This window comes from Symsagittifera roscoffensis, chromosome 5 (genome assembly GCF_963678635.1).
Source record: "Symsagittifera roscoffensis chromosome 5, txSymRosc1.1, whole genome shotgun sequence".
Classification (NCBI taxonomy): domain Eukaryota; kingdom Metazoa; phylum Xenacoelomorpha; order Acoela; family Convolutidae; genus Symsagittifera; species Symsagittifera roscoffensis.
Window position 1 is genome coordinate 42,315,396 of NC_087066.1, and position 22,894 is coordinate 42,338,289.

A 22,894-nucleotide genomic window follows, 5' to 3' on the forward strand; every position below is an offset into this window, starting at 1 on the left:
TATCAAACAGTCACTAAAATTATCACAAACCTCAAACAATTTTTTACGATACTTGAAACTTTCATAATATTTCTTTTTGATATCCTTGAATCTTTTCCAATACTCTTAATCATTTTTTGTAATATTTTTTAAATTTTCTACACTATATTCGAACTATTTCTCCAACTTTCAAAAACCCTTGATTATATCCACAGGTACGATTTATAAAACTTGTCTAAATGATACGAACTATTTTCAGTAGAACTGATATTTTTCTACTATTTGTAATTTTCATAACATTTCTATCATCCCTCATTTTGACATATGCAAATGTATAAAGAAAGCAATCATCACATTCGCTCTAGCAACAATCCTCCTAATTCTTTTCTTAGAAGAATATTATAATAAACATTAACTTTTTCACTAAAAGAATAGACCAAAAAGCTATCAAAAATTGCTACCCAAAAGTCACAAAGTCAGTCTTCACCGACATCATCCCAAGATAACCCAACAACACCTTCAACTACCCATAATCCTCAAACATCTACACGAATTTCCTTTCAAGATAACCCATACACTTTTGAAGAACGACACGCTCGTTTATCAGAACCACTAGAACCAGTTCAACGACAAGCACCTCTAAGCGAACCAACATATAACTTATACCCAACACTACCACAAGAATTAAGTAGAATAAGAAATCCTAGTCAAAACCAAAATACAGTCGAAATAAATAGACAAATTATACATCCTCGACGAAACAGAAATTTTCAAACTCCCCGAGTTCATTTTTATATACCTCAATCCCCATCACAAAACACTCCAGAAAACCCCATTGGTATATTACCAGAAACCCCTACGCTTCTTTCACAACGTAGCACCTCAAGCCTACCATCAGATTACTTAGGTTCAACACCAACATCTGAACAAATACGTGAAAACCCCTTTAACCCCCCAAACCAGGCATCACGACTACCATATTGGACAACACATTCATTTACACAAGGTGAATTAAATTTAGTCAATGATCCAATAGATATTTCTACGGATACAACAACATCCTCATCACTACCAGAAACATTATCACTACCATCAACACCATCAATAAGCCAGATTTCACCACCACCTTTTAACTTAAATTTTCCAAATAATCTCGACGCCAGATATCGAGAACAATCATCAACAAATATCCCTTTAAGACTAGATTGGAATACATTTACAGCCCCTCCACCATTATTTGGACAACATCTAGAAAGTAATCGCCTTCACAACTGGGCACTTAATAGATTACAATACCGAAAAGACATTCACGACGATATCCGTGATCACAATATCCAAATACTCCAACAAAACAGTTTAAATTTAAAGTTTGAAATCACAGTTAAATTAAACAACATTACTCAACATCCCTACCCATTAAACCCACCAAACATAACAGCCCAATCACTACCACCACCATTTATAACCACTGAAGTAATATATAAATACGACAGATATACCAAAAAGACAATTGGTTACATCACATTTTATAACCCATACTCAGGATTATCATACACATGTATATTCTAAAATTATTAATTTTTCTCCAACTCCTTTTTCTAGTAATCTCAAATCAAAACATAAACCCTTCTCCCCGCACAGGACCCCAAGATTTATTAGTAACACATTACGATTGTGAAGAAAACGAACAAAAAACACTACACAAGTATGCAATAAATCAAGTATCACAGTGCGAAACAGAACCCCAAGCCATAGAAACTACAAATGTAATAGCAACACTTTATTCAAAAGCCCGAGCAACTACAGTTATAGGATATAAATTCACAGCAACATTTTCTGAAAAGAAAGTACATTGTTCACAAGTCTCAAACGGAAATAAAAACCGACTTGACCATGAATCATTCTACCAGAGTAATATAGAACGACTTTTACATCTCAATCCCGAAGATTGTAAAAACGAGTTACTCCGACTAAACATCACAAAAAATAAAAACACAGATAGAAATTTAGTATATTTCCAAGTTTTTTCAGATTCTGTACATCAAGCAGAACTTGAAAGATATCAAGGACATATAATATTAGATGAAAAATACCCATACAACGGCGCACACGGACGATTAACTTATGATATACACGATAAACACTGGATACCACACATTGGTATAAATGACCCATCAAACTGCAAAGCAGACACAAAAAACAAAGGATACCAAGAGATCATGTTTTTCGATTGGAAAATACAACTCGAAAAAATACAACTCACACGAGATTTATCAGACAACACAATGATTTATCAAGGAATTAGATTACCTTGTAAATACGACCAAGGTTATTGCGACCCTACAACCAGAACACAAGCAACAATTGTTTGGTTCCCCGAAGACACATGTACAACATTTCAAGTAGCAAAAATACACGCTCGTATGATAAAATTTCACGAAAAATATTTTATACAATCAATACCATATGAACAAGTAAATCCATTACGAAAAATAAGTTCTAATTTTCGAAACATTCATAATATAGAAAATAAATTAACACGTTTTCAAATATATCAAGAAACAGAACTTGCATGTAAATACAGAAACCCACTTCACAAAACACAATACTCTGAAATATTAGTTGAATACGAAAATGGATTCGACATGACCACTGGAAAAATAAAAGTCGACCCATACGCCACAAGTCATCCCCTAAACGAAGGAACATCATATATACCAGTTAATTTTCAAAAGAATACAGGTCAACCTGGTGGACATTTAAAGCCCCAAGACGATCAAAGCACACGTTTACAAGAACTATCACTAATGAATAGTGCATATTTTGGTAATATCCACTATGATATTCACTTAGATATGAAACTAGACTACACGATTAGCCGAATTTTTCAAGAAATGTCACTCTCCGAATTAGAAACATTACACCAACTATGCGAATTAGAAAGAACACAAATATTACAATCACTTGCACTAGCAGTATTAAAAATACCCTACGCAGGATATTTACTATCAGGAAAAAGATCAAATTTTTTAGACTATGAAGGAAACATCTTATGGTTTTATACTTGTACTAAAAAAGTATCACCACTATACGTTTTTGAAGATAAACGATGCTATAAAAGAATCCCTATCTTTTATAAGAATAAAGTACATTTCGTTGACACACTTTCACGAAGAACCTATTTCTGGGATACCGCAGTTCCATGTGGATCAGAAAATAGCCACAACGTAGTACAATTAAACCCTGATGAAGATAAATATTACCTTCTCACCCCATATCCCACATTAATGCAATCACTCAAAAAATTTTCACCAGAAAGCATTCGCGCTATCGCTCGAAACCCAAATATAGACTTACAATCAATAGGAATATACTCAAAATCAGATATTAAACATCACATTAGAACACAACAATTCCAGGAATTATTAACACAAATGGACACAATACAAAGACAATCAATTGACCAAAACTTACGCAAACTTGCCGAAACCGCAGGATTTGCAGACATCTATACGCAAGACTATAGCGGATATTTTAAAGACATTAAAGATTATATATATCTAAACGGTGAAAAATACCGTCCCCAAGATATATCATCTATCAATATTTTTAGCTTTGTTACACTCAAGAATGAAATTCTTGATTTTCTAGGATGGCCCTACTACATCTTAGAAAAACTGACTATTTTATACGCAATGTTTAACTTTATTGGATTTCTTTTTTCACTCTTAAAAGGAATCTATAACACATGTGCTATACACACACAAGTCAATAGACAAGCAAGTGTAGCACGCATACTATTTGCAGGATTTTTTGGAATATTTTCTACATCTATAAACAAAATTCTTTTAGACGCACAAATAAAAGAATATAACACAAAAATAGCAACAAGACAGAACACATACGACGAAGAACATAACAATACAGACACAACACCAACAGCACCACAGTTACCACCCCTACCACATAACCATCCATTATCCCTAGTCCCACGTAATTTTCGAAATTTAGCCATAACACATAATAATTTTAGACCAACCATATCACAAAGTCCCATCCAACATATAATGCCACACCACTCACAAGATGAAAATACTTATGAACAAATTATAGAACAACCCCATACCACCGCTTTTCAGTCTCAAAATAATAATTTTTTTAGCCCACGATGAGCCGACAACTTGGATCCCTACACCGATCAAATTCCCACCCAACCAACCTCACTCTTCCGACACTAATTCACACATCTCAGTTTTATACTCCATCTCACAACTCAATAACCCGAATATTGAAACCCCCGATGAATTTGCCGACTCTGAACCATCTCCATCAAATAATTTTCACACCAATTCCTCAAATTTTTCCCAACCCCCTTTTCAACCCATACTACCAAATAACCCTGACCCAACCAATTCTACACCCTCTTATGCTTCCCAATCCACTCCAACCTACTCCTCACTTCACTCAGACCAATCATCTCATTCTTCAGACACCCCCCGAATCTCCCCAGAACTAGATAATTTCATTACCCTACAACAACAACCCTATCACCTTGACACCCCAACCATAAACCAAATCTCATCCACAATAGATTCATCCAACCCCCCTACCCCTACACCCTCTTCAATTTATACTGAATCATTAGCACCATCATCCACAACTACTGAATCTTCACTCAACACTAATAGAGCTTACCGCACTTTTAAAAGGAAGTTCCCCAACCATCCTTTCCCAGCGAAACCAGGAACAGCCCGTGAATATATCAACCATCCACAACACACTAACACAAAAGAATTTTTAGCTATCACCTTACCCTCATTTCCACAATACACCTTAAACACCCCTCATGACACTAACGAGACACGTAACTTTGTAGACGAATACGTTTTAATGCCTACCCTTCCTTGGACCTCATATTATCATTTTACAAATCCCCTTTGCTTACCTTTATCTAACACTCATATCGATATAGAACGAAATAAGGACATGCTATATCGACTCACTACACCACTAACACCTAGACAATTTACTTACATTGGATATGAAAAATCACTAAAAACACACACTGCACCCCGAGCTAATGAATATACACTAGAATATTACGATCATAACATCATCAGAACTAACCAAGATCAATTCTTAGACGACGATCGCTTCGCTAACCCACAAATCACCGAGAAATTTTTCATTAAAACACCATATGTATTTACACTAAATATCTTTGATCGCAAGTTTGACCACATTATTTCAGAAGCACTAACAGACACGCAAGCCTACGAAAGTTTTAAAGAACGCTTCCAAATATTTTCACTAACCTTTCATTTCCTTGCACCACATGAAAGAGATTTGCACTGCTCACACGATATTATGTTGCGCAATAAACAAACACACACATATACTTATTATCGTTTCATCCAAAATCACTTTGACCTACACACTCCCTCCAGACAACCACACCATCGTTTTCAATTCATCAATTCCAAATACACCTCACCATTCTTTCTTAACTTCACATATTGCATTAAAGATACTAACCTTCATGGTATTCTTCGAAATTATGATCCCATAACCCAAATGTATATCTTTTGTCCCATCACCAAGACCTTCAACACAGAAGAATCCCGACCCTTCCTCATCCCACACGAGTTTGTACAACCTATAGAAATCCCCATTTTAGAATTCATCCATAACACTAAATTCAACCACAAATTATATAATCTAATCAAAAACACACCTTATGAATTTGCAGTTGGCACTGAAGAACTAACCACCATTAAGGCACTTCAATTGCTTTGGCCACTGCTTCAAACTAAAAATATCATCAGCATCTTAGCCAAATTACTAACAACTTCAGATCTCATCCACGACATTTTCCCCCACGGTTTCTTCCCCGACGACTAACAGGTAAGTATGAATTATACATATTACTAACTAATTTAAATATTAGAAACTCACCATTCTTTATCCATGTTTTCTTTAGAATTTTAGCCTTCATCCTAGATCATCTGAAAAATTCACAAAAGAAAAATAAAAACTTCTTCAAAACTGTTTAAAACCCTATTAAATTTTTGCACCAACAATTAAATAAATATAATACCAATGCAGTAAATTAATTTATAAATTTTTCCCCCACAAGCAGTAAATCTAATAATGATGAAAATTTGTAACTTAATTTTCCTCAACAACTAGCAGTAAAGATAAAATTCTATGTAGTAAATTAATAAGAAGCAAATACAGTACTAACCTTTTGCTATTTTCATTCACTCGCACAAGAATTCTATCCAAACTCGCACAGCTCGCCCACGAAGAATTGTTTAAAATAATGAATTTCAGTTTCAAGCTTTCACACTCGATAACTCTAACACAAGATAACACGTTTCAAACTTTCCTTTAACCCGGTTGGAAAGGAATTATATACTAAACAAAACTAACCAATGCAGCTTACTAAACACCACAACACATAGCATAACAGCATGACTAAGAAAAGGAAACCAACGGTACCCAAACCGGATTAACCCAGTTTAAAACTGGATAATTTATTCTTTTGAAGACTATTATAAAGTCTAAGAAAGAAATAATAAAACACAAAAAAGTCGAAAGACAAACCCATACCACAAACAATTTGATTTTTGAAAAAAGGACACAACCAACAAAACATAAGAAAAACCACAACAAACCCAACATAAAACGTTGTCACATAACAGGACCTCTCACAAAAACCGCATGCAATCATACTCCCACTCCTGGCCTAACCCACCAGGAAGGACGTCCTGAGCATGCTCTATAGCCGGCCTAACCCACCGTGCTACATCCACGCTTTGTGACCACACTCCTATTTTTAATAAGAGCTACTCAAGGGTGAGTAACTCTTCAAAATAACTGAACTAAAACAAAAAGCTTTTGTGAAAACAACTAACTAAAATCATAATTAAAAAATATTAAACTAATAAAAGTTTTATAAAATGTAAATTACATTATGCAATACATAGATCAGAATACAACACCAAGGACGAACATCCAAAGACAAAACGACCCTACTACACTCGAGAAAGAATGGCCAACTACAATCAATATGCCACTCACAATCACAACTCAAAGGATTTAGAGTACGACTTGACTTCGCAGAAAAGGACTTCATTGAACTAGACCAATGACCACCTCGATGTTCAAGTATACGTACAGATCCGAGTAACCAGGCATCCCCTCCACGCACAATCTCCACGCCATCCCCAGACAAGGTCAAACACAAAGAAGTTCTCACCAATGAAACAGAAAAACCTGACATAGCCAACCATTCTGAAATCAGATTTGAGTTTGTTGCGAAAACCCAGTCGTTGTCTTGAGAAGACACAATGATTGAATCCGCTGAAAAACCGCTCAAACCGCTCAGAGCGGGATCTCGACGCTCAGAGCGGTTTTTGAGCGGGATCTCGACCCGGGCTCTAAAAGTGCAACTATGATCCGTTATAATGGAACTAATTTTGGATATGTAATCCCCTATAATCAATCATTTCTCATGAAACTCCAGTGCGGGTAGTTACATTACCTTGGTTGCGACCCATTGAGTGACTGCATCTGAAACAAAAAACTGAGATAAACGGCCGATCTAGAGTTTCTAGAAGACCATCAGTTAAAAATGAAATGTTAGCAATTTTGTTGACTTTTTAAGGCCAACCAAATTGATTTCCTGAACACTATTGATACACTAAATATTGATTTGAAGGCTAGAAAAATAGACTCTAGACGCAAAATGAATAATTGGAATTAAAGGGGATTGGGCACGTTTTGCGGAAAACATTCTCAAAGCCCTTTAATTCCAATTATTCATTATGCGACATATGTTCGCCAAAAAATTAATTTATGGGTCAAGTTATCCAAAAAGAATACCAAGGAGTAACCTTCAAGAATCATCATATGTTGAGACTTTCTTACCCTCCTCCTAAGCACGGTACTCTCAGTAAACAAATTGATCATCAGCGCTCCTAAATATTATACGAGGAGTTGATCGATTAATTGGTCACTGGAACCTGATCTAAACTACATTTTATAATTGGATAAATTGGATATTTTACCACTGTAAAAAATTTAATTTTAACCAATCATAATCCATCTAACTAACAACCCACTTATTTGTAAGTGCTGAAATTACTTGTATTTTCAGCACCAGAGAGATTTGATTTTAACTTAGAAATTAGTTGCCTCTCCGAGAGAACTTCAGCAGTTGCAATAAGCCAGTATACTATAGATCTATTGAGCCTAGCAGAGACTAGTTAAACACCCTGAGACTAGTAGATATAAGAGTAAGATTAGGATCGGTATTAGACTAAGAAGTTGCACGAATCTATCCGGCCGAAAATAAGATAGCGTGACGAGCAGACGGTGTACCCTATCCGAAATTACTCTATGAGTTAACCACATCGGTCCTAACTCATCTGGTGCGACCATAAGTCTCGAATAAGACCTTAATAGCTTAGAATTAACCAAAAATAGATTAGAATTTAGACAAAACATTTTCAAAATGTTACACGATAATAATTTAATTGAAATGTCTCTACGACTCAATAGATCAGAGCCGATATTCCGAACAATACTAGAACTACCCGGTATTGGAAGAAGACCTCGAACAAGACACGATATACGACTACGTAGAAACTTACCATTTAGTTTTATGGTTGTAAGGCAAAAGCCAACACAAACTTTTATATTTAGAATCTTATTAGCAATGAATTTAGATTTTCATTTGCAAACATAAAAATTTGAAGTAAATCTTCATGATCATTTCAGGCGCTAAACAAAATTTTTAATGTACAATAACGATTGATAAAAAGATCTCAGATCGTTTTCTTAATTTCTGCAGTATTATATAAAACATATTTGAAAAATATTTATTGAAAATAAAAGTAAAAAATTAGTAGCATGACAATAAATTGTTAGTACACATAAATCATCCTGTTGTTCCAGCTCCATCACCTAAACATAACAGCAATCATAAGCTCACTAATATCATTGAAAAACTAAATCCTTTTATTACATAAATTTAAACCATTTTAAACTTAAAAATTTACTTAACTTAAAAATCAGATCATCAAGGCTTATCCTTGGATCTTTATAAATTTTCTATCTCATTAAATTAAAAACCTGATCATCAAGGCCTATTCTTGGATCAAAACGAACAATTTTGTTCTCCCCCACCCACTTAGCAAGTGTCTAACGACCTCAAACGTCGATTCACTATCCAACCTTTTCAAAAGACCCAGGACTAATAGAAAAATTTCAATAAAACTAACCATTCAAATTAAGATAATCAGTGAAGAACTTCGGTTATTCATCCTTCTCTTGAACCCTCCTCTTACCAGGCCCAGGTTAGATCTTAGACTTAGTAAGTTTAAAATAGTATCTAACGAACTGCTTGCGTTCTAATTATACCTGAACCTTGTGGATCAATTTACTATTCTCCAACCCTTGAACACAATCACTACCCCTAAATAAGATTAAGTAAGTTAACACCTTAACTAAGGCTAGCCACGAGAAAGTAGAACATCAATCTCCGGAATCGATATACTTTTCTCTCCAACCCTGAACAAAAAGACCCAGCTTAAGCTAACCAAAAAATCGTAAGGACTAACAGTCTAAGGAAATAGAAATAATTAACAACTTCTTGCATCCCTCATCCTAAACCTTATGTCATTCAAAAATTTAGCAAATAAACAAACAATCGTTTTACACAACTGCGAGATAGATAACCAAAAATACGACCTTGTAATCACACCTCATACACAAACAGTTGGATACATTAGAACAAAACGACTAACAATAAAAAGAAAAATAATAAACAAACAAAGACAAATCACACGAAAAAGATTTTCAAAAAATAGAAACGCATTTTCAGAATCAGAAGCCAGCAATTTAGATAAACTATACAAATTAAAAGAATCAATTGATAAAAATTGTCCCATTCACGATCAATTACATTTTTCCGATTCAGAAACAACTTCAAATTCATCAAAAAGAGGAAAAAGAAGAATAAAAAAGAAATACAAACACAAACCAGTACACTTGTATAATTGGAATCAACCAATTGGACACATCGATAGTTTTATATTAACAGTCATCAAACGAAAAAATGAGCCACACTGAATGTGACGAAAATCCAGATGACGAAGCAGTTTTTCCCTTTCTTATAGATTCACTCGATGATAGAGGACAACACAATTTTTGCAAGAACTTACTCGTAAATTTTTTTGAACCAGGAATCAGCCCATGCAAAGCAGAATTCCCAGATGTAAGAATCAAAAGACAAATTATTGAACATTATTTGAAAGACATATGTAAACTAACACAACAATATGGAATCTACACCATAGAATTCAGCACACCAAATACAGCCCATCGTAAATATGCAATTCAAACAGACGATATTGAATTAGAATTTTCAAAAGTCTTCATAGAATATATCAAAAGCATACAATATCATAATTCACAAAGAGCAAACTCCATATTCACTAACGAAGTTTTTGCAATAATATACAGTTATATATCTATATTAGAAAAAACAGAAGTTCAAAGTATATCACCAACTGAAACATCCAAACATACAAAAGTACGAAATGAAATTACAGTATTTTCAACATTTCTACATATAATTCGCGAAAACTTCACTAAAGAAGATGTTTCACAAAACACTAAACATGATTTACAAAAGATTTTAGCATGGTTTATAATAAATTATTTCACCCACAATTTAGATTTAATTTCACAAGCAAGAAAAAATTGTAGACCTCAAAATACCAATGACGACACTGTTCTTTCAGAACAATCAGATTACGTTTGGGACCCTGACTGGTTTCATCATGCATTTCTAAATATCCCACAAGCTATCTCAAGTCAAGCAATAAGTACAATATCTTTTCACAAAGATTATGTAAAAGTAGTACCATTAACCATTGATGCAACACCATTGAATTATAATACATTTTTACCTGATACACGAAAAAACAGTTTAAATTCGACGGTCATACATAATGAAAACCTCAATGGAACCAGAAATCTTACACAACAAGATATTCAAACACCATCACACTTCATAAACGAAGAAATTGTCCAAACAACAGCAACAACTACACAACAGAGTATTTCACCAATACATCCCAATCTAACAACACCACGAAATACAAATACATCACTAACACAGGTAACCTTACAATCAACCGTAAAACCTTCGGTTGCTCCAAAATGTTCCCATATGGACTATCAAACGTATAGACCAATGACAATACCGTCAAAAACACGAAAACCGTTCACAAGAAACACTTTTGCAGAACACCATTATAAATATGCTCACAAACCAAGAACAAACCAACCTCCCCGAAAAAAAACACAAAATTTAAACCACGTATGTTCCCATTATTGGAATCTCCCAATAACATCGACCAATTCAGTAAATTTTCAAGATAATCCACAACCTACACAGGATTATAGTGAAAATTACCCATTCTTTCAACAAAATAAAAATAAACAACATACACCTTATAATACAAACTATTTATCATCTGATGAAGATGATTATCACCAACCAGATATTTTTGCACCATATACTAAAGAATATCGCACCCAGAGACCGCGACAATCTCAACCATCTCAAAATATGAAAATTTACCCACAAAACCCAACAGATATACAAAACCCACAACAAATGCATACACAAAACCCATTTAACACACAATCCTTTCAACCAATACAACCACAAAATCCAATGTTAATGCATTCTTATCAACCAACACAAATGCAAAATGAAATACCGCTTCCCTATTACCTTCAGCAACATGAAATCACAAAGAATCAACTTTCAATTTTTTCACAAATGCCAAATGCCGCAGAATCACTACAGATGACTATGAATCCATGCCTCATGGGTGTATCATCAATAACATCGAATAAACCATTAATGGTATTCACAGGAACAGACCCTGAATATTCTGTAGAAGATTATCTAAATGCAGTAACAGCAAATTTAATTTTAAATATAGGACCCGAACCAATTAATACGCCACTACATCAAAATTGGATACATAGACGCACAGCATTATTACAAACAACCCTAGATGGCGCAGCTCAAAAATGGTTTTCAGTATTACCCATAGAAATAAAATCAGACTGGAAAAGATTCACACAAAAATTTTCAAAAAATGTTTGACTCTGAAAGAAACAAACAACATCAAAGAGTTTTATGCAATGAAATCAGCAGATTTCCAAATGAAACAATTAAACAATTAGCAGTACGAATCGAAACATTAGTTCGAAAAGCATATTCGCTTAATACACATGACTATAAAAACACAAAAATGACAGAAATTTTAATGATGACCTTAACACCTCAATTAAGGAAAGTAGCGATAAAAAAGAGAGCATCTCATCCTTCCTCAATTCGAAAACCAGACTTAGATTTTCAAAAATTAGTAGATAAACTAGAACAAGCAGAAATCACAATGAAACTCGAAGAAACAGAAAATCCAAAACTACAATATGTTAATCGAATTGAAACAAATACTACACATATAAACATACAAGAATCAGACACAGACCTGATTGAAAAAATCACTGAAATACTAAATATCTACGAAAAACATCCAAACTTTAAAGGCAAACCATCCTTCAAAAAATGGTGTAATTATTGCCGACGATACGGACACAGTATTTCCGAATGTAGACAAAAACAACAAGACAATCAGAATAAACCTCAAAAGCACAAAGAACCAAATAAATCTTTCTATCAATACATGAAAAAAAGACCAAAATCTACCAAATAAAAACATATATAGTAATAACAGTTCAGGAAAACCACTTCCGAACAACCCAAATTACACAAGGAATCAATCACCATATAACTCAAGTTATAGAGGTAGATCACCCGAACGAGGAAATACAAGAAATTTCTCACAAAATAGATATAATCGATCAAATAGCCAAAATAACCAAAATAACTATTCACGATCAAATTCCAATACAACACAATTTGTTTCTGGATTCAGTTCCCAATCAAACCCAAGGAATAGACACTATTCCAATAATCAATCACGAAACTCATCATACAACAGAAATAGAAACTACTCACATAATAGAAATAGAAGTTGTTCAAACAATCGAAATCAGAATTACCCCAACAATCGATCAAGAAATATTTCATATAATAGATCAAACTATCACAGATCAAACGATAATTATCAAAACAAATCACAAAATAATTCACAAAATCGAAATTCAAGTTACAATAATCGATACAAAAATTATTCCCAGTCACCACACAGGAATAATAACCGTTACCCTGATTCTAAACATCGATACAGAATTAGCACACCAAAACATCAAGGACACATTAATCAAGTGCAGACAAATGAAGAAACAACTTCAGACCCCCCAGGTATTGATGACACAGGAAGTAAGGAAATACAACTAAATCATACAAATTGTGAATTGTCGGATACAGAAAGTGATACAGAAAATACCATCTCTGTAAATATGATAACAGTCGAAAACGACTATGAACCTATCATATATGAACAACCTTTTACCTCACATATATATGAAAATCAATTGGAACTCCTTCATAATTACTATATTGGACCCAGTGATACTACACAAACTACACAAGAAGTAAGCGGAAATAACACGGTGATTAAAACCGATAAAAAAGACGAAACACAATGCTCAAACACAAAACATATTTATCAAAATATACAAAAAAAAACAACCCAGAGAAACAATTTGGACAATTCCATTTCTCTTAGAAAGCCCAAGAAACAAAGAATTTCAACCACCAGATCTTGAAATTGATTTTTTAATTGATTCAGGAGCAGAATCAAATATAATCAATATTCCCACATGGAATGAAATCAAAACATTACATCCAAAATTAACACCTCTTGAAACCTCTAGTAAATTAGCAACAGCACAAGGATCAACATTAGTAAATTATGGAAAAATCCAATTGTTTCTTCTCCCCACGAGAACAATGGAACAAAACGAAATTTTAAACAAACCGTTTAAACAAACATTTTCATTCACTCGCACAAGAATTCTATCCAAACTCGCACAACTCGCCCACCAAGAATTGTTTAAATAATGATTTTAATTTTCAAGTTTTCACGCTCAACAACTCTAACACACGATAACAACTTTCCTTTAACCCGGTTGGTAAGGAATTATATACTAAACCAAACTAACCAACGCAGCTTACTAAACACCACATATCATAAAATAACAGCATGACTAAGAAAAGAAAACCAACGGTACCCGAACCGGATTAACCCAGTTTAAAACTGGATAATTTATTCTTTTGAAGACTATTATAAAGTCTAAGAAAGAAATAATAAAACACAAAAAAGTCGCAAGACAAACCCATACCAAAAACAATTTGATTTTTGAAAAAAGGACACAACCAAAGTAACATAAGAAAGATCAACATAAACCCAACATAAAACGTTATCACATAACAGGACCTCTCAAAGAAACAGCATGAAATCATACTCCCACTCCTGGCGTAACCCACCAGAGAGGACGTCCTGAGCATGCTCTATAGCCGGCCTAACCCACCGCGCTACATCCACGCTTTGTGACCACACTTCTATTTTTAAAAGGAGGTACTCAAGGGTGAGTAACTCTTCAAAATAACCAAACTAAAACAAAACGCTTTTGTGAAAACGACTAACTAAAATCATGATTAAAAAATTGAATTACCAAAATTTTATAAAATGTAAATCATACTTTGCAGTATATAGATCAATACACAACAACAAAGACGAACATCCAAAGACTAGATGATCCCATCACACTCGAACAAAAGAATGGCTAAGCACAACCGACATGCCGTCCACAATCACAACTCAAAGGATTTAGAGTACGACTTGACTTCGCAGAAAAGAACTTCATTGAACTAGACCAATGACCACCTCGATGTTCAAGTATACGTACAGATCCGAGTTACAAGGCATCCCTTCGACACACGATCTTCACGCCATTCCCAGACGAGGTTGCACACAAAACAAGTTCTCTACATAATACAGAAAAACCCGTCATAGCAAACCATTTTGAAATCGGATTGATTTCATTGGGGATCACAATCATTGTCAAAAGACGACGTAATAATTTCCTGTCCATTATTCCAGCGTCCTGGAACTTCCTTATCCAAGAGGAACCGGACAAGAGAATGATGTTCACCAAATACCAACGTTCATCATCCATCCTTCAAATTGCAGAAAGATAATTCTAAAAAACTCTGTAAAACCCGGATGGGTGGAACCTGATCCAAACTACATTTTATGATTGGATAAATTAGATATTTTACCACTGTAAAGTATTTAATATTAACCAATCATGATCCATCTAACTAACAACCCACTTATTTGTAAGTGCTGAAATTACTTGTAATCTCAGCACCAGAGAGATTTGAATTTAACTTAGAAATTAGTTGCCTCTCCAAGAGAACTTCAGCCGCCGCAACAAACCAGTATACTCTAGATCTATTGAGCCTAGCAGAGACTAGTTAAACACCCTGAGACTAGTAGATTTAAGAGTAAGATTAGGATCGGTATTAGACTAAGAAGTTGCACGAATCTATCCGGCCGAAAATAAGATAGCGTGACGAGCAGACGGTGTACCCTATCCGAAATTACTCTATGAGTTAACCACATCGGTCCTAACTCATCACAGATGCAACTTACCATTTTTTTAACCAAGAGCTGATTGATTAATGAGTCATAGATGCAACTTACCATTTTGTGTGTCCTTGGGGTAAAACCATGAGTCATACTGGACATACTTGAATGGCAGTCCCACTTCATCCGCATGATCAATTACGTGATAAATTGTCTGTTCATACGTCTCATTCACCTCAGGTGAGTAGTAGTAATAAGCTCCGTTGTCAGTGTAGTATCCCAGATAGTTCACGCTCAGGTCAGTTTGCATTGCGCTGTTGGTTTTGCCGTAGTATGTTGTCATTATTTCACCCCATTTCTGAAAGGCTTTCCTAGGGGATAACAAGCCGTGGATATCCACCTAAAAGCATAAGTTCATAAGACCTCATTAATTGTAAGACATAATTCAATTCGTTCCTCGCACAATCTCGCCTCAAACATCTCACACAAATAGTCTCGCAATGAATGTAGGTCAAAATTGCGAAGAGCGAATTGTGCCATATTCGAACTTTAGGCCCTGATGACCAGCAAAACAAACAAGCTCAAGAAATCAAATGCCGGTATAAATTAAACAATTTTCATTTTTAGGCCCTGATGTACGCCTCATATACGCTCGACTGCAATTGGCTCTTTTTCTGATTACTAGAAACTCTGACATCCTCATTAGATAGGCGATTCGAAACTCGTTTGGTCTTCATACTCAACCTTATGAAACCTCTCGTTACACAATAAAATCGATGCTTATGGAGAAAAAGAAAGGAGACCAGCTTTGGTGAGAAGAAAGAAAAAAGCTAGCAAGTCAGTTCTAAAATGAAACAAGGATAGCCGGTTGCTGTGCGAGTAGCACAAAACTTTCGTACCATATTCTTCAAAAAACACCACAAAAAAGTTTTCTTTTCTTCAAACTAGTGTCGTTTTTATGTGAGTGGTGTGATAAAAGGATTGAACGAAAGCCTAAGTTTTAGACATTTTCCACAATCATAGTAGAAAAAGGCAACTTGTACAGCAGTTTTTGTCAAAAATGACTAGAAAAAATCAGTAAATAGTTAAATACATTTTTTAAAGTTCAGTTACTTTTGCATTTTTTTTTGAAGTTTTTGTTCCTACGATGGTGCAAAAAAATATATTTGAGTTGGTTTTACTGGAGTAAAGCTAAAATTTCGGAATAAAAGTGCTTCAATAAAATTTTCACGGCTTAAGCTTTCAAAATAGGTTGCTCGCTCGCTGTACTCGCCCGAAGTTAAAAATTTAAATCAACTTGAAAATTTAAATCAGTTTTTCTCGAAACTGGTTCTGTTTTTGTTATGTCGCTCGATATACAGATGAAAGTGCTTTAAATTTATATATCACTCGACCCAATCCGAAGATAAATTGTGGCACCTGATTTTCCGTGGAAAACAAAAAAACTAAACAAAGTTCGTCCTCATTTTAAAAGGTCGCAACAAAGATAGCGACATGTACTTTTGAATATTTCTTAGAAGGATTTGCTTAATAAATATAATCACAAGGAGATTTTCAATCATTCACTATAATTGGCAGCGTTGTAAGAATGATAGGATCTCTTTTACTATTTCTCTCTTTTTGCAAACAGGGGAGAAACTTGTTACAAGGTATAAAATTCTTATATACTTAATCGTTGAATCATTTCTTTATAGTAGGATATTTTTTAGTATAGGTACCCGAGGAGGGATGCAGTTAAAGAGATCCGAATCATGTAAAAAAAAAACAAAGTGTAACCTGAATGAATGGGATTTTAATGAATGAGACCTGAATGAATGAGACCTGAATGAATGATACATGAATCAATGAGATCTGAGTGAATGAGACCTGAATGAATAAGACCTGAATGAATCAGACCTGAATGAAATTGTAACCTGAATGAATGACACTGAATAGTGTTCAGGCACTTCTGAGATATTGCCCATGATGCCATAGCAGAGCTCACTGGACTCGCTAGTGCCGTTGTCTGTTCTACTCGCATGCCAGGCCATGTGGGTGGCCAAGAACTCCTCAAAGCGAGAGTAGATTGTAGTCACATTAGCCACACCATCCAAAATCATAAGAGGGCCAGACTTCAATCCAGTTCTAGCAAAATTACTATCCGATTAAAAAGGCACACATTAAGTAGTAGGCATAACTTTATTATAGCTGGTAAATGAATGTGTTTGCTATATGATTTGATGCTCAAATCAAAAAAAGTTTACATAAGTTTTTCCCCGACTGCTGTACAGAATTTTCTTTGACAGTGATTAAATAATTTGAAAAAAGTCACCTTCAAAAAACATTGAAACGTTTACAAAATTGTTGAATCGTTTCTTTGTCTTCTGGCGTTTTTTTTAGAATTAAATGAATGGCTAAATATTTACTTTTACCGAAGAATACAGTACAGACTGCTAAATTAATAATAAAATCAGGTCTCGCACCAGGGGCGGATTTAGGGGAAGGGCGGGGGGGTGGTTTGCCGACGCCCCCCTCCCTCAAGGATTCGACCCCCTGCCGACCCAAAGGGTCCCCCTTTGTACTATTTTGAGATATCCAAATTTGGTGACGGACCCTAAAAATTTTTTAAAGGCGCCAGTATATACTTACTTTGAGGGGGGAGCGCGCGCCAAAAAAACGCATTTTTTTTGGTCAAATGTTCTAAAAAGTGCCTAAAAACGCCTTTTTTGGCCTGTTTCTCAAAATTTTGCCTGCGGCGCCAGAAAATTTGACCAAAACAGGGTCTTTTTAGTGCTCTGGGAGAGCTCAGAAAATCATTTCGGTCGACCTAGAAAAAAAAAGTCGACAAAATGATCAAAAATATTTTTGAAATCCGCCCCCCCCCCACTCGAGAAAATTGTAGATCCGCTCCTGTCTCGCACTACCCTTCCCTCTACATAGCGGTGTGTTCTCAAAAACGGAAACCTTCAGACCTGTTTTTCGCGGCGCAGAAGTTTTTGGTCAAAGTTTCTTTTGAAAACCAAATGACGACTGAAAGGTCATCAATTGTAATATATCACTGGAACCATTTGAGTTTATTTTCATTAATTTTTAAAACAATCACAGAAACTAATTTGAAAGAAATGTTTTCTCCAAACGCTTGAAGAACTGTTTTTCACATATGTCTTTTTCTTCTCTCGTTTTTATGTTCAAAAATTGTTGAAAGATGAATAAAAAGATAAAAGTTGAATAAAAAAATAAATTGAAGGAATATTCACGAAATTTTCATGGTGTCTTCATTCCATTTTCCGAACTGCTGGTTCATCCATCCAAACATGTAATCTCCCAGAGACCAGAAGCCCAATTTGGATTCACTCTCTTTCTTAAAGCAGGGCCAGCCAGTGATCAGACCATCCCTTAAAGCAGTTATAAGGATAATTATAATCATAAAAACCATAATTGCCCGGGTCGATAAAAAATGCTTATCATACAATTTTCATATATGGAAATTATGCTTATCAAACTATTTCATATAATTTCATAGACCAAAAGTAAATATAAGAAAAATTGCAAAAAAAAGCATTTTTTCCATACTGCGAAATTTTATAACAAGCATTTTTTCCATACTCTGGAATTGAATTTTAAGCTTTTTATCAGTCTTTTGATCCCCAAAGTTGTATGAAAACAGCATGATATCATTTTTTCCAAACTATGAAATTTTATAATAAGCATTTTTTTTTTCATTCAAAAATCAAAATCATTTTGTTGATGGCCGGAAAACTTTAAAAGCATCGAATACAGCATACATCTGTACTAAAACTCTTTAAAACCATTTTGAAATTTTTAATGAAAATTGTATGATAAGCATTTTTTCCATAGACGCCATATATGAAATTGTATGATAAGCATTGTTCTTCTATGAACGTCAAGCCGGGTGTTGTTACAGTGATTCGCAGATGATATATCAAAGCCTATCCAGCTTGTCTAATGATAGTCGTTTCTCTTATATTCCCACATTCCCCACTAATTTTATTTTGCTAAGCGAAGCTTTTCTCGCAACTCAAGACCGTTGTCTACGTAAAACTTTCACGTGGCACCGCTTTTGCAGTCGAAATTGGTCAGGTTGTTGTCTTCAAATTTGAGGTCAAGTAGTATTTCGCTTTGACACACCATCCTTTTTGCCTTGGCTGAAAAGACCACTCAATCTGGAGTTTTCAAAATTATCGCTTTACCATTAATCTAACTACTTCTAGATTGCTGGCAACTGTGCAGTGTAAACAATAAGGAATGATGCAACCGCACAATTAAAAAATTTTATTGGAATTAAAAAGTGAGTTTTGTTTGGACATCAAAAAACAACATCCATCAATTGTTCCACATTTTTTACCCTCAAAACAGACAATGGATGACAAACAGTGATATCTGATACTTTGAAATGCATGTAGCTGGAATCAAAGCAAGAGTGCTCATATCAGGGCAAAGACCTGAATGTTCTGATTGCAAATTGATCAGTCTAGAATAGTTTTTACTTATGGAAATATTTACAAACTATGATAATCAGTGAGATTTATCAGCATATCTCTTTTCAATTTGGAACAATTTTCAACATCAAAATAAAAAACGAGCAGTTTGATAGACTCGTGTGAAGTTTATGGATGGTGTGTGCGCCCAGCGGTGCCCTCGTAGATCAAGGGAGGGAGCCCTAGAGTGAGAATGCTTTTCAGCGAAACTTTTTGTTTTTGTAAATGTCGCAAATTAGCCAAATTACTTAATGTCAAATCCACATAACATTACAAATATTAATCACAAGCAGGCGCGGACCAAAGAACTTCTCGAGGGGGGGGGGGCGGATTTTCAAAAAAAAGTTTGTCGACATATTCTTTTTTTTAGGTCGACTATATTGGTTTTCTGAGCTCTCCTCCTTAACCATTGTAAAGATCGTAATTTGACCAAAAATTCTGCGCCGCAGGCACATATTTGAAAAAAGGCCAAAAAAAGCATTTTTAGGAAATTTTTGGAAAATTTCGAAGGTCAAAACGCGTTTTTCAGCGCAAGCTTCCCCCTCAAAACTAGTATAGATTGGTGCCGAAGGCGCCTTTAAAATCATTTTAAGGTCAGCCAGGCAAAAATGGATATCTCAAATTAGTACAAAGAGGGGACCTGACCTTAAATCCGCTACTGATCACAAGATAAATATCAATTTAAATTTGAGGTCAGAATAGCAATAGTTTTTAGATTGTATTAAACAACTTTGCCAAAAACGGGTAGTTAAAAAGTCGAAAACAGCTTGGAGAAGAAAAATCATCCCGAGCTCATCATTTTAAGTTATTTTCTTCTAAAGATGGAATTTTTCGCAATTCTTCTTTAAATGTATGAATAATGAGTATAGTTTTTCTTCAGAATAGTTTTGGTGGTCGAACGAATATTTTCGATGGAAATTAGCCATATTAAAAACCACATTAAAAATCAGCGACAACTTAGGAGTACCCAAGAAAAACATTTGGTTATGCTGCGAGGGATTGATGCAAAAATTAAAATCGATAAAAAATTGGACTAACCTATCTGTGACTGACGCGTTAGTTCGAAATGCTTCGACCATAAATACTTTTTTTCCCAGTTTTTCATAAAAACGAGGGAAGACAAAGACATATGTGAAAAAAAAAATTTCTAACGGAGTACACATGAAAAAGAATTGGTTATGCTGAGAAGGTTTGATGAAAAATTTTTGATGAAAAGATGAAACGTCAAAAACTTTTTCAACTAACCTAAGTGTGATTGACGCGTAAGTTCAAAACGCTAGAGCGCTACTAAATCAACCAAACTTAATTTTGTTTGGACATGATTTGAGTTGATACATTGGTCTTATTGGACTCACACTATCTAACTAGAAACTAGATGCACTGACAAAAAGGGATTAGGATCGATTTTAGTATGAAAAAAGTAAGTAGATTCAATTAAGATCAATTTTGGCCTGAAAAAAAACACGAAGAAAAAATAAAAACTAATAGTGTTGATTTGAATCAAATTGAAACCGGTTTAAGTTAATAATATATACCAACTAAAAAATCGATTCAAACAGAATCCGTTTTTTAAAAATCCAAATCGAAACCATCATTTAAATCCATTTTTTAGCCCTATGTTTAGTCCATTAATAATAATCCTTGTAAACATAATAACAACCAGAACAATTATTATAATAATCACAATAGTTAGAAAAATACTCAAAGATTTGAGGGAAAAGGCCCATGGGAAAAGACTTCCCTTCAAAATTTAAATCAAATCAAACATTTAGTTTTCTAATGTTTAAACAGTTTGTGCAATTGCTTTTAATGTTCCAGGAGCACGAATTTCCTTACAGGATTGTTTCTTTGAAAATATCCGGTATAAACTCGTAAAGATAACTTAGATGTTTTTGCAGTCAATGATATCATATTTCAAATAGTCGTTAAAGATATTAGTCAGAATGCACGCACGTTGAAAAAAATCCGAATCAGATTTTTGAAGACTGATTTTTGTGATTTTTGTGCAGTAGAATCTTAAGTTGAATCATTCAGTTTTTGTCCAAGAAATGCGCTGTAAAGAAGGTTGTTGCTTTTCTGCGGCTACTTTTCTAAATTTTAAGAACGTTTTTTGATGGTTCCCAAAAAAATCAGCCATAGTTTACAATTGTGGCTATTAATGTTTTGTATTTTTATAGTTATATACCTTTTTTTGTAATTTTCGAGATAATTCTTTCAAAAGAGTAAAACGTGCGTAGAATTTTGACTGATTTTGGTTTCGTATTTTTTGCCACTTCGAAATCTTAGTGACTATAAGTTCGAAGTCTTTCATTTAGTGTAATTGCTCAATTATTGAAATTTTTACTTCCACAATTGAACTAGCTGTGATGCCAAGTGTTCTAGTTTTACAAATTCTTTATTTCATAGAGTTTTTAGCTTGATTAAATTGAGAAGTCGGGTGAGGCCATTTATATTGAAGATGAACATCGAACGTCCGCGAATGGACGCCCGAGATAAGCCAATGAATACATTCAAAGCATCAGAGACTGCTGATTCGATGCGAATGTTTTTTTTTATTACACGCGTAACTTTTTGATAATTTCAAGCATGGGCCTGGAAAATCAAAACTCTTGAATGTTCCAATAAGCATCCCATGATTAACTTTGTCAAATGTTTTTTGTTAATCTAAGCAGAGACAAGCCTGATAGTTTTTCCAATGTTATCATAGCCAGGGTATACTTCATGCAGGTATTCAATTAGATTTCTGACGGTAGATTTTTTTGGTCTTAAACCGTATTGAGAACTTGT

At 34.5% G+C, this 22,894-nt stretch overlaps 1 protein-coding gene across 1 annotated transcript in view; it reads right to left on the reverse strand.

Annotated features, from left to right (window-relative positions):
* LOC134846734 (uncharacterized) overlaps nt 1-22,894 on the reverse strand; it is a 67,633-nt gene that overhangs the window by 31,777 nt on the left and 12,962 nt on the right. The window contains exons 3-7 of the mRNA XM_063864121.1: nt 18,866-19,003; nt 17,558-17,753; nt 17,436-17,450; nt 15,747-16,029; nt 7,526-7,554 (exon numbers count right to left, since the gene is read on the reverse strand). Of these exons, the coding sequence (XP_063720191.1) occupies nt 7,526-7,554; nt 15,747-16,029; nt 17,436-17,450; nt 17,558-17,753; nt 18,866-19,003 (661 nt within the window). The remainder of the gene's footprint in view (nt 1-7,525; nt 7,555-15,746; nt 16,030-17,435; nt 17,451-17,557; nt 17,754-18,865; nt 19,004-22,894) is intronic.